At 44.0% G+C, this 18184-nt stretch overlaps 1 protein-coding gene across 4 annotated transcripts in view; it reads left to right on the top strand.

Annotated features, from left to right (window-relative positions):
• WASHC2C (WASH complex subunit 2C) overlaps positions 1–18184 on the top strand; it is a 41965-nt gene that overhangs the window by 23203 nt on the left and 578 nt on the right. For 3 of the 4 annotated variants that reach the window (XM_080401560.1, XM_080401561.1, XM_080401559.1), the window contains 8 exons: positions 69–251; positions 2608–2736; positions 2930–3025; positions 4099–4218; positions 5812–5874; positions 9407–9619; positions 11931–12542; positions 13143–13317. In XM_080401560.1, the coding sequence (XP_080257686.1) occupies positions 69–251; positions 2608–2736; positions 2930–3025; positions 4099–4218; positions 5812–5874; positions 9407–9619; positions 11931–12542; positions 13143–13317 (1591 nt within the window). The remainder of the gene's footprint in view (positions 1–68; positions 252–2607; positions 2737–2929; positions 3026–4098; positions 4219–5811; positions 5875–9406; positions 9620–11930; positions 12543–13142; positions 13318–18184) is intronic. The other variant, XM_080401562.1, reaches the window with a different exon arrangement.

Raw genomic sequence — 18184 nt, 5'->3', positions numbered from 1 at the left:
GCTTTGTGGGTTTTGGGGCAAACCTGAACTAAATAACAGGCTGATGTGTTAATTTTATGTGTGTGTAGCCTTTTGCAGCAACATCCTTAGAGCCAACCAGCAGTTCAGATCTCTTTGCAGCATCACCACCAGCTCTGGAGAAGGATGTCAAGATCCAAGCTAAGAAAGTGTTAAGCTTGTTTGAGGAGGAGGAAGAGGAAAGACTGGAAGATGATGACGGCATTAAAAGCGCACAGAAAGAAATTGGTGTGGTGAGTCTAGGGCAGTCCTTGAACACTAGGAAATAGTATTTCTACCTTTGCTGTTCTAGGGAAGGTTTTGGTTTTACCCTTCTCTCTCTTTGTGTCTTGGAGGCTAATCTTTCTCTGTTTCTAAACTTTCAGATTCTTGGGTGATAAATTATTATTGTTCTTCCCCATGATCCTGAATCCTTCTGTAAAGTTTTCCATCCCACTAACTCAAAAGCATTTTGCTGCATGCTAGTACGAAAAGAAATTCTGTACAGATGTTTTAGTGCAGCTTCTTGGTGTCTGCTGTATAGAACTGATTCCACATTTACCCCTCAGGGTCAGAGGTACTAGGAAGTAGAAGGATGTAGATTCTGAAGCTCTGTGGTTTATCCCTTTATTTTCTTTATATTGTTGAAGTTTGCTCGGTGGATATATGCCTGCAAACTTAGCTTCAGCAAGAGTCATCTTAGTTCAGTATTTACTTTTATTTTTCAAATATGTGCATTCACTTTTTTTAAAAAGCCTCCAGTTGCCGTATACTTGCTGTCTCACTTCCCTGATATAGCATATACCATCAAGAAGTAGACTTCGAATCTTCAGGAGCAATATCCTTGAATTCATGTTAATGTTCTTGTTCCTACTTGATGCAGATGTACCAAATTTTTTTCTTTAAGTTTGAAGTCATGTCAAAAAGTACATACTCTATACTACAGTATACTGCAAAGTTTCGTCATCTTAGTGTGGCCATGTAAAGTAAGTTGTCAGCCCTAAAGGCTATACACACTTTATTCGGAAGTTGCTGGAGCTGAATGAAATAGATGTCTCTTGGAGTAACATCCCTGTTTATAGCTGCTTCTGAGTTGAAATGGATTGTTAGCTTGAGTGCTTATTTACTTGTTGTGAGTATATCCTATGTTTGGGGGTTTTTGGGGGGGCACATTGTGAGATGGTTGCAAGAAGCCACATATGTCTTATCAATTTGGGAAGATACAGATCCTTTCACATCTTTCCTTCAAAGCACTCAGCTGTCAACATATAAGTGTGATTAAGTGTTTTACTGAAATGCATATTCATGCAAAAATTGGAATAGGTAGTTTAGGAACTTAATCTTTTTGATAGGCAAATCTGAAAGGTGCTACTATTTTCCTTGCTTATCTTGGCTTAGCATGAATTTCATGTGTGGATACTTTGAGATGTGTATTAGGCTTTCTTTCCTTATCTGGGCATAAACAGCAGTTACAGTGCTCTAAAAATGTGACCCGACTTTTGATATAAAATTAAAGCTGGTGCACAGAGAGGCTGAGAATGGAGCAGTAATAGAAATCTTAAGACAGGTATGCACCAAAAATAGTGTACTGGAAACTAGAAGGCAGCCCTCTGGGGCTGCTGGAGACTTGGACTGAGAAGAGGAGAATTGAGCTTTATTCTTATGACTATTGCTCCTGCTGCTCAGGAGTTGAGTCTGATGTTATGCTACTGGATGTTCAGTCACGCTCTTCAGAGGCATACTTTCATTTGTGTAGGTCCTGAAGAGACAGCTGGGTGGTGAAACGTAGATACTGGCCTTTACCTAGACATTCAGTGGGGCCCTTTGCCTTTTGAAAATCAGCCTGGGTGCATACAGTGACCGTGATCATAGAAAGACATTGGTTTTGGTGTCCAAGCAACTGATACTGGTTGGTTTGCCAGATAATGGAGGGCTGATAAGTTGATATGTTTGACTGTCAATCTTCCCCACCACCAGCAAATTGGAAAGTACAAGCCTTTGCCAAAGGCAGACAGTATGTTCTGTTCTTCATTGTGGGGGTGCGGTTGCTTTAGTGGGAGGAGAATAGAGAATCTAGCGACAGTAACAGCTTTACAGGCCTTCAGCTTTAGGTTTGGGGTTTTTTTATTATTTTATTCCTCTTTTAAAAAGGTACCTTAGAAAGATAATTAACCAAATTCTTTTCCTCTCACTTCTGTGACCTGCACCCTCAGCTGAAAAATTCAAGGCATTAAAGTCTTACTGAAATATAAACCTTACTACTGAAATATAAACCTTACTGCACACTCATGGTAACATACTGAATTTTTTTTTTCTTCTTTCTAAGGAAGCTTTACAAGTAAATAGTAGCAGCAGGATCTCAGGTCAGCAGACAGATACATTTTGGTTAATGTCTTCTCATGAAATTGAACTGTGAATACAAATACTTACATAGTAAGTTTCACAAATTTGGTCAAAGTAAAATATTTAACTAGCAGTTCAAGTTTTATTTTTGTTACCAGGGTCACAGTGTAGCTTCAGGTGAATTGCAACCTGCATTTTCACTAGGTAAATAAACTCCTTAAGGGGAGGGAGTTTCTCACTCTGTGAACCTTTCTTCTCTTGTTCCAGGCTTCTGAGAAAACTACTTGGCCCAAAAGCACTGGAGTCTTTCAAGATGAAGAGCTCCTTTTCAGTCACAAACTTCAGAAGGACAATGATCCGGATGTCGACCTCTTTGCCAGCCCCAAGAAATCAATAGTGAGTTCAAAGTTCTCCTCTGAACCCGCTATTTAAAAACAGTCTTTGAAGTGTACAGCCTACTGGTGTTCCTTGTTTGAACAGTCACTGCTTTCCAGGGAGGGCCAAGTGCTAACATCAGTTCAGGCATCGTGGGCCGGAGGAGATGTGCTTTTGATCTGACACATCTTTTCTTTATTCTTTGTCTCTTTAGCCTGCAAACCGTATCCTCAAGCCATCATCTGGAGGAGGGCTTTTTGGGGATGACAATGAGGATGATCTCTTCAGTACCACTAAAACAAGTCTTCCGGTATCTGTTCTTCTACTGTAAATGGCTTATATAAAAGACATTGGAAAGTATATGGAAGGAATTCTTCCCATATGTATTCCCACAAGAAGTGAAGTGACATCTCAAGTGTTTTGGGGAGGATAGAAATGGTCATTGTGACCCTGGAGACACAGGGAACAAACAGATGCATTAAGTCTGCCAAATCTGGGATGAGAGGATTGGATTCTTTTTAGTTTTGTGTACCACTTGGACTGGCTTAGGTGTAAGAGAGCACATCTGAGCAGAAATCAGACTAGTATTTTGTACTTTTTAATGGTTTTATTGTTTAACTTGCTAATATTGCTTTCCTGTAGTTCACACCTGACTGATGAGCCTTGCACTATGACTTATTTAATTAAAGTCTCTGCAGGCTGGTTTGATTTAAGGTAATGAATGCAGTATTAGAATACTTGTGAATCATGGGATTCTTTTTAGAGGGCAAGGAGCTGCAGTAATGAACTAGACTGCATTACAGGTGGTCTGAGGTCAAAGTCCTAACACGCATTCTAAGCTGCTGCTCTAAACATCTGGCTTTAAGTGAAGCCAACTCTTACTTTAGTCTATTTTAATGTCTATAGCTGGAAGTTGGGCTGGAAAATGCAATAGTTGCTGGAAACAGTTCCTTTGAGGACTGTGGAAGGGGTGGTCTTAAGTAATTAGTGCTTGGCAGTTATATATGGAGCCTGTTCGCTTGAAAACGTAAAAATAGCAGTGTTTCTTAGCTACTTTGTGCCTTTTATATTCTTTGCTGTCCTGTGCATGAGGAAATCTGTATGCATTTGGAAGTTTGTTGAAACTCCCATTTATCATTAACATAGACAGCAAAAGTTGAGGTAGGAATGAAGGAGTGGAAGGCCCTTGTCACTGCGGAGCCAAAAGGCAATGCCTGCTATGGACTGCAGAGTCAAAAGATGCGGCTAGTTCTCTTCTCAGATGAAGCAAGATTTTTAAAAGCTTTTCTTGTTTTAGGTGGTGTTTTTTTGTTGTTTTTTTTTTAATCTGCAGACCATGCTTTATAGCCAATTCATATTGACTTGTTCTGTTATTACTTTCAGAAAACAGCCGAGAAGAAAACACTTAAGACCAGTACTGGTCCTTCCTTGGAGAGCAGTAACCTTCTAGAAAATGCTTTAAGTACCAAACAAGATGAAGCTCTGAAGGCAGTAACTACAGAGGCAAGTACTTAAATCTTATGCCTTGAACAGCATGCAAAGAGAAAGATGTATCATTTTGTTTTCAGTATGTGTCTTGAAAAGATCAAAACTAATGCCTGGATTCACTGGCTGCAGAGTGGCAGTGCATGGCCAAACTTCTCTCTGGTTATCAGCAGGTACACTGTTACTAGCAAGAAGTCTAAATGCTATTGATACAGTGTTTTATTCATTGCCCACACACTTCAAAGGACAAAGTACAAGGCAGTGAAGAACTGTGCATCAGGTCCAGTTGAACTGAAAATGGGTTGTTGTTTATTCATTTCTGAAGTGCCAGTGTCTGTTAAGAGTGAATGTGCTCTTTAAAGTACAGGTAGGCTTTCTCAGGAAGGAGATCAAGGCATGCAACACAAATCTGTGGCTGTTGAGAATCTTATCTTGGAGACTTTATGGTGAGCAAAATGTCTCCTACTCCTGTCGTTAATCTTTCAGAACCAAGGGTCTCTGGGAGAGGCAGTCTGGATCTGATTTCTGGCTTGTGCCTCACCAGAGCTGCTTGTTGGATTTCCATCTGTAAGAGATTTGCTTTTCATTGCAGAGGGTGGGTGGTGTTTTTTCTCCCCTGGGCTGAGGAACACAAAGCAAATCTGTAGGGCTAGTAATTAGCCTGTCTTCCCTTATGGTGAAGTACTCCTTGAAGTGTAGAACCACACTTATCTTCCCTTTTTTTTGTAGCAATTGACAGCCTGGTCTAAGAATGAGCTCAGCCTGTCAAGTTCAGCTGAATACCACATGATTTAAGTGAAGAATGATCTCCTTGGACACTAGGATTCCTCTGTCATGCTATCAACACGCCAAAACCAGTGTCCAAACCTTTGCAAACCCTCAGTTACTTCAGTGTGGCTGAAGGAGCTCTGACTGCCCAATCATACCAACAGCAGTACAGACTAGCTCACAGAACCATGTAGACTACAAACATGTAAAGAGCAAGCCCTAGGAAGAGCACCTCAGCTGATTATATTCATCCCTGAGTCCTACAATTGACCCATGTCTTCAGACCAAACAGCTGTTCTTGCTCTTTTAGTCTAGTCTTATTTCTGGCACTAATGGCCTGCTTTTTATAGAGGAGCACTCACTTCTCTGAAGCTGTTTTCCTTGCAGGCCGAGAGGTACATTTTTGCAGCCCCCTTGGCATCCCTATGACCCTATCATAGCCAGTCACAAAGAGAAAAGTTAGTTATATCATGATCGGGCAACATGGCTTCAGAGGGTCTTAGGGGGGAGAATAAGCAAGGAGGGAGGGTAGGTGTAACAGTTTGATTTGAGTGGTGTTGTGTGACCTGGAGAAGGTGGAAGTTGGGTTACTATGGCAAAGTATAATAATTGGGTAGAAGGAGGGTGGAATGAAATGTAGTAATGAAGATGGGGCTGTGGCATGTGGGGAACTGAAGCTGAAAACTGAGTGACTGTAGTTCTGGCAGAAGAATGTGATGATAAGATATCTTCAAAAGAAATTGGTAAGCGGTGAGCAGCTTTCTATAGATGTGTTAAAATGCAAACTATAATCTGGTTGATAACAATTTCTCCACTTGTTTAATCCACTGTAATTCTGTGCAGAAATTTGCAGGTCCTGTTCCAATTAAAACCAAAGAGCCCTCATCTCGGATTGGAAAGCTACAAGTAATTAACTTTATTGGCATTTTGACTTTCAAAAAAAACCAGTCTTCCTTGCCTCACTGATGGCTTTCTCTGAAACAAAATCTTCTACTTCCTTACTTTACTCTTGCAATTATTTTTTTTTAGATGGGCTATTTTCTATTACTTTTTCTATATTGCATGTATAATATTATTTCCCCCTCCCATTTCAGAACTGACTCTGAGCAGCACTTTTTACTCTGTGGGGGCAGAGGGTGGGCTCCTCTTTGACCTGCTATTCTCAGCACTATTTTAAGTACGTTCGGAGACTCTTAGGGGTTTGGGCTTTTGGTTATGTCCCTCTCTGACATGAAATGACTAATAACTGTCTATATCACAGCATCACTTTTAATCACAGAATGATCAGGGTTGGAAGGGACCTCTGGACATCATGTAGTCCAACACCCCTGCTAACACAGGTTCACCTACAGCAGGTTGCACAGAATTCCATCCAGGCGGGTTTTGAATGTCCCCAGAGATGGAGCTCCACAGCCTCTCTGGGCAGCCTGTGACAGGGCTCTGTCACCCTCAAACTGAAGATGTTCTTCCCCATATTCAGAAGGAGCTTCCCGTGTTGCAGTTTGTGCCCGCTGCCCCTTGTCCTGTCGCTGGGCACCACTGAAAAGAGCCTGGCCCCGTCCTCTTGGCACCTGCCCTCAGGATATTTGTAGACATTGGCAGGTCCCCTCTCAGCCTTCTCCAGGCTGAGCAGGCCCAGCTCTCCCAGCCTTTCGTCACAAGGGAGATGCCCCGGTCCCCTCACTGCCTTTGCAGCCCTGCGCTGGGCCCTCCCCAGCAGTTCCCTGTCTCTCTTGGACTGGGGAGCCCAGCGCTGGACACAGCACTCCAGCTGCAGCCGCCCCAGCGCAGAGCAGAGGGGCAGGATCACCTCCCTCGACCTGCCGGCCACGCTCCTCCTAATGCACCCCAGGGTCCTTCTGGCTGCCTTGGCCACCAGGGCACACTGCTGGCTCGTGGGCAACTTGCTGTCCACCAGCACTCCCACGTCCTTCTCTGCAGAGCTGCCTCCCAGCAGGCCAGCCCCAGCCCGTACCGGTGCATGGGGTTGTCCCTCCCCAGGTGCAGACCCTACACTTGCCTTTGCTGGACTTCATCAGGTTCCTCTCTGCCCGGCTCTCCAGCCTGTCCCGGTCTCACTGGATGGCAGCGCAGCCTCCTGGTGTATCAGCCACTCCTCCCAGCTCTGTGTCACCTGCAAACGCTCTGAGGGTAGCTCTGTCCCTTCATCCAGGTCACTGATGAGTGAGTTGAACAGGACTGGGCCCAGTACTGACCCCTGGGGAACACCGCCAGCTACGGGCCTCCAGCTACGCTCTGTGCTGCTGGTCACAACCCTCTGAGCTGTGACAATCAGCCAGTTCTTAGTCCACCTCACTTGTCTCCTCATCTAACCCACACTTCCTCAGTTTACGTGTGAGGGTGTTATGGGAGACAGTGTCAAAAGCCTTGCTGAGGTCAAGATAGACAACATCCACTGCTGTCCCCTCATCTACCCAGCCAGTCATTCCATCCTAGAAGGTTATCAGGTTGGTCAGGCCTTTTCTCTTTGGTAAATCCATGTTGACTGGTCCTGATGACCTTCTTCCCCTCCATATGCTTAGAGATGACCTCCAGGATGAGCTGTTCCATCACCTTTCCGGGGATGGAGATGAGGCTGACCAGCCTGTAGTTTCCTGGGTCCTCCTTCTTGCCCTTTCTGAAGACTGGAGTGACACTGGCTTTCCTCCAGTCCTCAGGTACCTCTCCTGTTCTCCACGCCCTTTCAAAGATGATGGAGAGTGGCTTGGCAACAACACCTGCCGGCTCCCTCAGCACTCAGGGGTGCATCCCATCGGGCCCCATGGATTTGTGGGTGTCAGGTTTGCTCAAGTGATCTCAAAATGATCCTCCTTGACCAAGGGAAAGTCTGTCTTTCTCCAGGCTTCTTCTCTTGCTTCCAGGGTCTGGGAAACCAGAGGGCCAGCCTCAGCAGCGAGGACTGAAGCAAAGGCAGCATTCAGTAACTCCACCTCCTCTGTGTCCTTTGTCCCCAGGGCACCCACCTCATTCAGTAGCAGGCCCATGTTTTCCCAAGTCATCATTTTCCTGCTGATGTATTTGAAGAAACCATTCTTGTCGTCCTTGACCTCCCTCACCAGATTTAATTCCAAATGGGCATTCCTAAAAAGTACATGGTCACCCATGACAGCATTCCAGTGATGTGGGCTACCCCACCATGTCCCCATAACTGCAATGAGATCATGGCCCTGCCACCGCACACTGTTCTCTCATTCTTCCTGTGTATTCCCCGTGCTGCGTGCGTGGGTGTACAGGCACTTCAGAGCACACAGGTTTCCCAGGAGGGCTGCAAGAGGATCCACCATGGCCACGCACACCCTTGAGGCGGCTGGCCTTCTGTACTCATCTTGGGAGGCAGCAAGGGAACATGCATCGCTGCTCTGGTTGGCCTGGCTTATTCCCCAGTGGGATGTGATGGTGTGAGCATTGCCACCTTGGACCCCAACCCACATCAAGTCCTTCAGTTTAAAGCCCATCCCACCAAGCTGTCCAGTCTGCTGCCAAAGATTCCCTTGCTTCTTCTAGACAGATGGGTCCCATCCCACCCTAACAGGGTCTAGTCAAAGAATGTCGCATTGTTGCAGAAGCCAAATCCCTCATGACAGCACCAGCTGTGAAGCCATAAGTTGATGTGCAGTATAAATCTATTTCTGGCTGCACCCTTTCCTCTTACTGGTAAAATGTAAGAGAAAATAACTTGGGCACCAAAATGTTTCACCTGTGGCCCCAGGGTTTTATAATCTTCCTTGATTCTGCCCAGGTTCTGGCTTGCAGTGTCATTTGTGCCCATGTGAAAGAGTACGGGAGGATAGCAGGCTGTGCTCTTGACAAGTTGTAGTACCCTCTTGGACCTTGGCCCCTGGAAGGCAGCATACCTCGTGTGACTCCCTGTCAGGCCAGCAGATGGGTATCTCGGTGCCCCCTAACAGGGAGTCGCCCACTACAAGCAGAAGTTTCTATTTACAGGAGTCAGTGTGTACTGCTGGAACAGTGTCTCCACACAGACCTTGCTCGTGGGTGTCTATAGCTGCTAAAGCTTCCTGTCTGTTCCTGGTTGTAATGCGGGAGAGTGGAAACTAAAGCAGAGTCCGACTTTTGTGGGAACCATGTCAGAATGTGGGAATTAATGTCAGAACCATTGTTGTCCTCAGAAAGGATACTGAGCTACATAGGTGTCTAGTTCAACATAACGTAGCCATGCTGTTCCTGAAGCTCTTATACAGAATAAGTGTTGAGCCCTCCACAGGCTTAGTGAGATGGAGGATGTGGGTGATGCAGCAGTGCATAGGTGTAAGAAAGGCCAGGCACTTGTAGAAGTAGAACTTGAATGCCCACATATGCTAGTGCTTGCTCATTCTCTGGGGCCATGCTTGCACTTAAAGAGTTATTAATGTGATCTCTTCTTGTGTGTATGCTTTTGTTTTCTATTGTTTTATAGGCTAATTTAGCTATTAACCCTGCAGCCTTACTACCTGGTGCAATGCCCAAGGTCTCTAATGTGAAGTCCTCCTTACCAGTTCTGGATACTCCTTTACACGAGCCCAAGGATGTACAGAACAGCGAAGCCTTCTCTGCTTCAGGAAACAATGAAGAGCTAGGTGTTAGCTTTGATCAGCCTATGCAAGCGGATACTTTGCACAGTGCCAATAAGGTAACCTTGGTATTTAGGAAAATGGAAAGGGGGATTAAAACCACAGTCTGTCCTCATGCTGGAATTTGTGTTTTGGTATGCATGTTCTGCTAAGCGTGGCCTATCTGAATCTAAATGGAGGTGTGAAAATCTCATCTCCTCTCTCTTCAGTGGACCACTGAAGAGAAAGTCAAGCCTCCTACATTCTTAGCTCTATAAGGACCTTATGCATATGCCTAATTCTGTGCCTTTTTAAGGTACACATGTACGTTCCCCAAATACAGTGTTTTTCTCTATAGGTTAAAGGTACTTTATAGCATAACATCTTGTCCTGATGTCCCAGGAGATGCCAACCTGAAAACCATAAAAAAGGCGTCTCTCTAAACTAAGTACAAAGTATGTTATGGACAATTGCTGTGGCAAGATATCAAGAACGCATTAGTGCTGTAGCTTGACCTTTACCTCCTCAGTGGATAAAAGTGTCATGTTATCCTGAACTTTCAATGTCAATTCTTTTTCAAATAAAAACTGTTTTTAATGAAAAATCCCACAGAAAAGAACAAAAAAAAGTGTTACAGCTTTTGATATGGTAGATCTCTGCCTCCTGAGTCACTTAATTTTTGTTTATACCTTTTACTTTATGGACTGCAAAAGGCATATTCTAATTAAAGATTTAGGGGTTCTTAAAAAAAAAAAATAAAGCAAGCTTGAACCATGTAGTTAAGATTTGGTCTGGTTGCTTTTGATTTTATAAATCTCGGGTTTCCTGACAGCAGCTGTTTGAATAAGATAACTCAGTATCCTAACTTTGATTCTTTCCTTCCTTAATGCTGCTGGGACTGTTAATTACTCGATGAGTAGCAGAGATGACTTGGGAAGGTGCAGCAGCTGTCACCACAATAGCTGACATGACCCCTTAGTGTCAAATGGCTTTAAAGCTTGTACATCAAACTAATGCGTTACCATGTAGGCATAGTTGTTTCTAATACCAGCATGTCCTGCACAACAGAAAAACACCTCTATCGTGATACTTTTAAATAGATAAGCTTGCAGAAGAGTAGATCTCACATAGCTGCATATGGTAAACCTCAAATGTTGACTTTAGCATAGTGATGATGCATGTTTGTTTACAGAATTAATCTGAGAGGTATCTCAGTAACTATACAGTGATTTCTTTTGTGGCTCTGGTTACATGCTTCTGGTATGTGATTCTTCAGCCTTTCAAGTTTGAGTTTAAGCTGTGAATGTATGCAGCCAAATGCATTTTTTTCCAAAGGCTTGAACAAAGCAACCTATCCACCATTCTGGCTATCCTTTCAAACAACAGTGCATGGAGCAGGGGTCAGATTTTTTCAAGTGCATCTCCCATCATAATTTTTGTGGTTTTCAGCCATGCTCTGATTAATACAGCCCCACACTCTGAAGGCAGATGTGATTCTGCAATGATTCTGACAAAAGCACGTGGCTCCTTTAAGCTGTGTTACAGCATATCCATCCAGATTGTCTTTCTACTCCAACACTGCAATTAACAAAAGGGAAGAGGAGGTTGTACTGGTCTGTTTCCCTACCTATGTGAATACTCCTGTCCATATGTGATATGGTAGAGGCTATAATGGAAGCTTGCAGGGGGGCTTCTTTCAAAGCAGCAGAAGAATGAACTGCAGAAGGCTATACATAAAATGAAATTAAATGGAAAACATAATTAGTCATGGCTTGGACAGACTAACTGCGCAGAAGCCCCTGGATTAGCAAGCTGTCTGACTAAGGTATTACCTAAAGCCGAGGGGCTAGAGTGGCTTGCTGACCTGTATTGTGAGACTCTACATGCAAGTACTGTTGCTTTTGTACCACAATTCCACCTGCTGCGGAATGAACAGGGGGCAGCAAATCAAAAGCACTGGGTTATTTTTCTGAACCTTGCTGCAAACTACTCCGAGCTTAAATGTCCCACTTGTCTGTCTTTCCTCTTTCTGAAAAATGGGGAGAATGGATGATGCTAAGCAGCTGATGATGAGTGGTTCCTGCTATTTCTCCTTATGACATAAATCAGTGTTGTCTCAGCATTCCTTGCTGAAGATTCCCAACTGAGCATTTGTTTAAACGTACATGTAGCTGTTTAAGTAACTTAAACCAGAGCTGTGAGCAGAACTTGCACATAATTGAGTTTTAGTGTGATGTGTGTTAGTGAAATGGGTGATGCGTGTTAATTGCAGTGTTGTGAAAGCAAAGTGCTAGGAGGAAACAACAGGAATCCTAACCTGTCTTCTGTGCAGTGTGGATGGTTCTTTTTCCTTCTGTATAACCCTACTCTGCTTTTACTCCTTTCTTGCAGACCAGGATCAAGGTTACAGGAAAACGAAGACCTCCTAGCAGAATGGCCCGCCGTCTAGCTGCCCAAGAGTCTGAAGAGGGTGAGGAGATAGACAGTTCTAAAGAATCACAGTTCTCTCTACCAAAACAGATGTCAGCAGTAGTGAACATAAAGGAGCCTCTTAGTACTGAAGCAGACTCTAAGGAAAATGGCTTTCTCTCTGGCATGTCACTACCAGCTCATGGCAGTGTTTCGTATGCTGGGACAAACAAACTCCTTCCTCCAGAATCCATGGACCAAGGGGATGATCTGTTTGAATCAGAAGACTTTTTTGCAAGAAGCTCAGCATCCAAACCAGCTGCACAATCAAAGTTAAAGGAGGGAATGCCAGACAGCGTAGCTAACAAACTCATCAAGGGCAGGGAAAAAAAGTCTGATCTGTCTGTTCTGGGTAATCAGGACAGCAATGATCTCTTCCAGCCTGTACAGCAAAAATCTTCAACAAAAAGCAGCCCTATACCTTTTCTGGAGGAAGAGGAAGACTCTATCTTCACCTGTCAGAAAACTGGAAAAAAGGATTTGAAATCTGTTGTCCGGCAAGCTGTTGACCCTAGTGCCCAAGATATCTTTGAGGTAATGGTTGAACCTGCCAACTTGGCCTTTTTGATCCCCTGGGCCTTATGCAGACCCCTTTACTTAAACACAAACTTATTGGAGGCTGCTGAATAAGATGGGGTGTGCAGGATAGGTAGGGAAGTAAACTGCCAATCATGCTCTATTACTGGGCAATAGAAACCCCATCTTTGGTTGTTCACCCCCTTAATAGCAAGAGTGGATGAAAAGGTGGAGCCTTAACACGGAGCAAGCATGTCACTTACTGTGCTGTGACAACATACCTATGATTATCAGAGTAATAAAGTATTTGGATATTAGCAGTCTGTTCAGCGGACAGCAGCTCAAATAACTCTCTTAAAAATATTTTTTTTTAAAAAAAGGAATAAAGTTGTCAGTCTGGGCAGCTGATGGAAGCATCTGTGTGCTGTGCTTGACCTGTGCATAATCCCACATTATGGCACTTCTGCCAAGTCCTCCATGAGAAGGGACTCAAACTTCTCAGGTTTGAGAAGTGCAAGGCTGTCAGTTGAATTTAACATCTCAGTTGTTGCGTACAAATCGTGACTATTCTCTTGAAGTGTGTTGTGTATTGATGATCTCTCTGTGCTTTGCTCCAAGGATGATATATTTGCTACTGAGGCAATTAAACCAATGAACAAAGCAAAAGAGAAAATGCCAGAGACTAACCTGTTTGATGATAACATCGATATTTTTGCGGATCTCACCGTAAAACCGAAAGAAAAGAAGACCAAGAAAAAGGTGGAACAAAAATCTATATTTGATGATGATATGGGTGAGTGTCTAATGACTTGCTGCTAATCTCATAATACTGTCCTGAGTTGCATTCATTGGAGATGTTTTAGAACCCTTTGCTTTCTTTGAACTTTTCAACTGCTCTGAAATCCCTGGTCATCTTTGGATTTTAACCTTGGATGTGAATTCTTAGATTTGTAGAACTAGCACAGCATTTACATGGCTTAGTAGAGTGTATTAAATTCTGAGAGAAGAAATAGTTTAATTCCTGTAGGGATTTTCTCACCTGTGGGAATGAGAAAAATTTTTGTCTGGAGTAAAAGATTAATCTCATGTTGTTATGGCTCTGAGATACATTCTGCATTTCAATCTACACAGCTTTTTGTATCGTACCTTTAGGTGAATCATTGATATGAAGAAGTTAGCATCTCTTCCTGCCCCACCTTCACTATCATGTTGACGGCCTTGGAGCCTCTAAGATTTTGTTTACATCCAAGTATACCCAGAACAATTTACAAATACTACACCTGAGACCAAAAGTTTATCTTGTATAATTTGTTGAAAAAGCAGCATATAGCAATTTGAAATGATGCAAAGCATGCTCTTTTCCTGATCTTCATCAGTGGAGGTATTGAAAGTCGTTTGATTTCCACCTGTGTCTGTCTGTTCTCAGGCTCTTCATGTTTATAGCTCTTCTTTGGGATTGCAAGTATTTCTTTTCCTCTAAGACAAAAATTCCCTTCTCTAGCTTTGATTCTTGTCAGTCTTCATTCTTTCCAACCTATTCAAATTGAATCTGACTTATCACTGTTTTGCTTGGACTGCTGTTAAGCATTCCAGCCTGATGGAATGACCTGGTCGAAGTCTATAAATGTGTTAGAAACCTTACCGGGGAATGAACATCTCAAGATTTCAAAACTTTCTCAACTGATATAAAAAAATAAGACTTAAATGTTTGCAGGCAAAGTATTTGAAATAATGTATTGGATGATTAAAATATCTTATTTTAATAATTTAATTTTTTCATGTAGCCTATAGCAAACAAAAGAATTTCCCAAAGAGCTACCCCTTCCAAATATTTCAGCACAAAAATCCAGACCTCATGTTGAATAAAACAGTTGTAGAGTGCCACTTGAAAATATCATTGAAAATTAGCCACAACAGAACCTGTCATTTGCACTTCCACTTTTAACATCTACTCTGGTGCTAGAGCTTGTTGGTTTATGTCACACATCTGATTGTGATACCTACAGCACCCTGTATCTGATAGACTTCATCTATCAGATGTTTTGTTGATTGTTTTGTGGTGCAGTCATAGGTGTGCAGCTTCTTAGTGCCTAAAGCAACGGAGCTCCAGAACAGCAACAGGAGTGTAGGGAAGATGCCTGAAGGTGGAGGATGCCCTGCTGGCAGTAGAGCAGTAGAACTGGCATTTGCCTATGCTTCAGGTTAAGGGTCGCCTTAAGTGATCATAATAGGACTTTATCAGGGCTGTATACTGTTGTCTTAGGACATCCTTTCTGCTGTAAATAAAACAGTAAGTGGGTGCAGTCTTGGGGGAGTGGAGGCTGCAGGCTGCTTTCCCTTGTCCTACCACAGCTTCTAGACACTACTGCATTTGTGTTAGGCATGTGGTGGCAGTATTAGAAAAAAAACTTTAGCTAGGTCTTTATCCTAGCCTCCTCAGTGACCGTACAGCTGATGACACAAACATCTTGGTCACCTCTGCCTGTCTGCAAAATGGTGACTGAGCTTTGACAAATACTGTTCTCCATGGCCAAAACTTTCCTATTCTTTAAGCCTTGTTATAAACTGGGAGTGATACCTCTACTGCTTATGGCATTCACTGTACTGCTCTGCTGAAGATAATCCATGTGGTAGCTTCTTGCTTTGGAGTGATGCCAGTAGGGGATTACTCTGTTTTACTGCCTTTCTAAACTGCTGTTGTGATGAAATGTTGTACTGGATTATTCCTGTGTAATCCCTATGATCAGCACAGTAGCAGACACGTGCTGGAGTGGAAGAAGTAGCGAGAAGAGAAAGGCAAGCATGTTATGATAAGCCACTTCGTGCTTAGCCTCTGCTCAAGGTTAGGATATATGGTGAAGGGTGAAATATTAGTTTTTATACTCAGGACTAGTAAATGGCTATTAACCTCTGTATAAGACCTGTGTTTTCTTAATAGGGATTCAAGACTAGTTATGTGCTACTTATACAGGCCTTGTGAATCACTAATGAGCCATATATTTCAGCCTTGCAAATGTATTCTTTTATTCCTTCATAATCCAACTGCATAATCTGAGTATCCTGAAGTTAAAACCTCAGTGTTCTTCCTGTGAAGAGATACACTGTGTGTGTGCCCAGGAAGCCTCAGGGCAACACTTGAGCACGTGTATGGTAGCAGCTCTTTCTCTTTCCGTGAGCACAGTCCTAAACTAGTTACACTTCACACCAGTTACAGCAAGAAGTGCAGGTCTGTGAGCTCTGCTGCTGGTACAGGGTATCCAGGTTGGAGGGTTTAATTTCTACCTGTTGTTATCCTTCAGGGGAGGGCTCTGTGTTAATAGCAACATGATATTTTTCCACTTCATGGTTCTAGTTATTCATAACAAAAATGCTTGTATTGAGGAAGGTGGTGAGAGATCTTGATTCAGGAGTGTAGACATACTTTTTGAATATTCAGCAGGATGGAGGTTGTAGCTCTCTGCCTCATTGCATCTTAGCTGTGCTCTGTTCTCAAGTGAAGTGATTTATGCTGTGTTCTTCACCGAGCTGTAGATTAAAGACTGATGACTAGTGGATGTTGCATAGCAAGTGCCATCTTTTCCTCTTCAGATTTATTCTTTTTGCAACAGCCCCACAGCCCTTGGATCTTTCAGGTTCCTCAGGTACTAACAATCTAGGTAAGAACGTTATCCGGGTGTTATGAAGGATGTTATCTGGCACTTGCACAATGGAATTTCATAGAATCATAGAGTCATTTAGGAAAACACCTTTGAGATCATCAAGTCTAACCTGTTAACCCAGCATTGCCAAGTCCAGCAGTAAACCATGTCCCTAAGCACTGCATCTATGCATTTTTTAAAAACCTCCAAGGATGGTGATTCCACTACATACCTGGGCAGCCTGTTCCAATGCTTGATCACCCTTTCAGCAAAGAAATTTTTCCTGATATATAATGCAAATGTCCCCAGGGGTAACTTGAGGCCATTTCCTCCTGTCTGTCCCTTGTTATCTGGGAGAAGAGACTGACCCCCACCTGCCTACAGCCCCTTTCAGGTAGCTCGTGGGTGTAACTCCATCTACTATCACTCTTTGGGATCAGCCATTCAACCAGCTTTTTACCCAGCACAGAGCACACCTGTCCAAGCCATGAGCAGGCAGTTTCTCCAGGAGAATGCTGTGGGAGATGGTGTCAAAGGCTTTACTAAGGTCCAGGTAGACAGCATCCACAGCCTTCCCCTCATCCCCTAGGCAGGCCATCATGTTGTAGAAGGAGATCAGGTTCAGCAAGGACCTGCCTTTCACAAACCCATCCTGGCTGGGCCTGATCCCTCAGCTGTCCTGCACGTGCCACGTGATGATGCTCAGAACAATCTGCTCCATCACCTTCCCTAGCACCGAGGTCAGGCTGACAGGCCTGTAGTTCCCCAGATCCTCTTTCCTGCCCTTTCTGTAGATGGGTGTCACATTGGCTAATGTCCAGTCTTCTGGGACCTCCCCAGTTAGCCAGGACTGTTGATAAATGATGGAGAGCGGCTTGGTGAGCTCCTCTGCCAGCTCCCTCAGTGTCCTCGGGCAGATCCCGTCTGGCCCCATACACTTGTGCCCATTTAAGTGGAGCAGCAGGTCACTGACCGTTTCCTCCTGGACTGTGGGGACTTCATTGTGCTCCTCCTCATCCCCATCTTCCAGCTCAGGAGGCTGAGTTCCCAGAGGGAAGCTGGTCTTACTGTTAAAGACTGAGGCACAGAAAGCGTGAAGTACCTCAGCCTTTTCCTCATCTTTTGTGGCAGTGTTCCCCGCTGCATCCAATACAGGGTGCAGATTCTCCTTGGCCCTCCTTTTGATTCTAATGTGTTTGTAAAAATGTTTTTTGTTATCTGTTACGGCAGCAGCCGGCCTGAGCTCTAGCTGGGCTTTCGCCTCTCTGATCTGCGCCCTGCATAACCTCACAACATCCTTAGAGTCCTCCAGAGGGGCCTGCCCCTTCCTCCAAAGGTGGCAGACTCTCCTTTCTCCCTGAGTTCCAGCCAAAGCTCTGTCCAGCCAGGCCAGCCGGCAGTGTCTTTGGGCACATGGGGACAGCCTGCTCCTGCGCCTTTATGACTTCCCTCTTGAAGAATGCCCAGCCTGCCTGGGCCCCTTGGCCCGTCAGAACTATCTCCCAAGGAACTCTGTCAACCAGGCTGTTAAGCAGGCCAAAGCTGGCCCTCTGGAAGGCCAAGGTAGCGGTTCTGCAGATCCCCCTCCTTACTCCTCTGTGAGCTGAAAACTCTTGTAATCTCGTGATCGCTATGCCCGAGATGTCCTCTGACCACTGCACCACCCACCAGTCCTTCCCCGTCTGTTAACAGCAGGTCCAGTGGGGCATCCCCCCTGGCCGGCTCACTGCCCAGCTGTGTCAGGAAGTTATCTTCCACACGCTCCAGGAACCTCCTAGGCTGTTTCCTCTCTGTTGTGTTGTGTTTCCAGCAGACATTTATTGTGGAGGTTTAATTTACTAGTACTTCTCAGATGTCTGTGAGAGCTGAACATGTTATAAAATACAAGGATTATGCTGCTCTACTGAGAAGGAAAAAAATACTTAATTTGACTTACAGCTAACAGCTCCCACGTATGTCCTTACAAATGCATCTAGAATCGCAAGCAGCAGGAAAGCATTTGTTTATCACAGAATGTCCTTG

Source organism: Falco punctatus (genome assembly GCF_963210335.1).
Source record: "Falco punctatus genome assembly, chromosome: 9".
NCBI classification, from domain to species: domain Eukaryota; kingdom Metazoa; phylum Chordata; class Aves; order Falconiformes; family Falconidae; genus Falco; species Falco punctatus.
The sequence above is the reverse complement of the archived record's forward strand: the minus strand, read 5'-3'. Positions and strand labels throughout refer to the sequence as shown.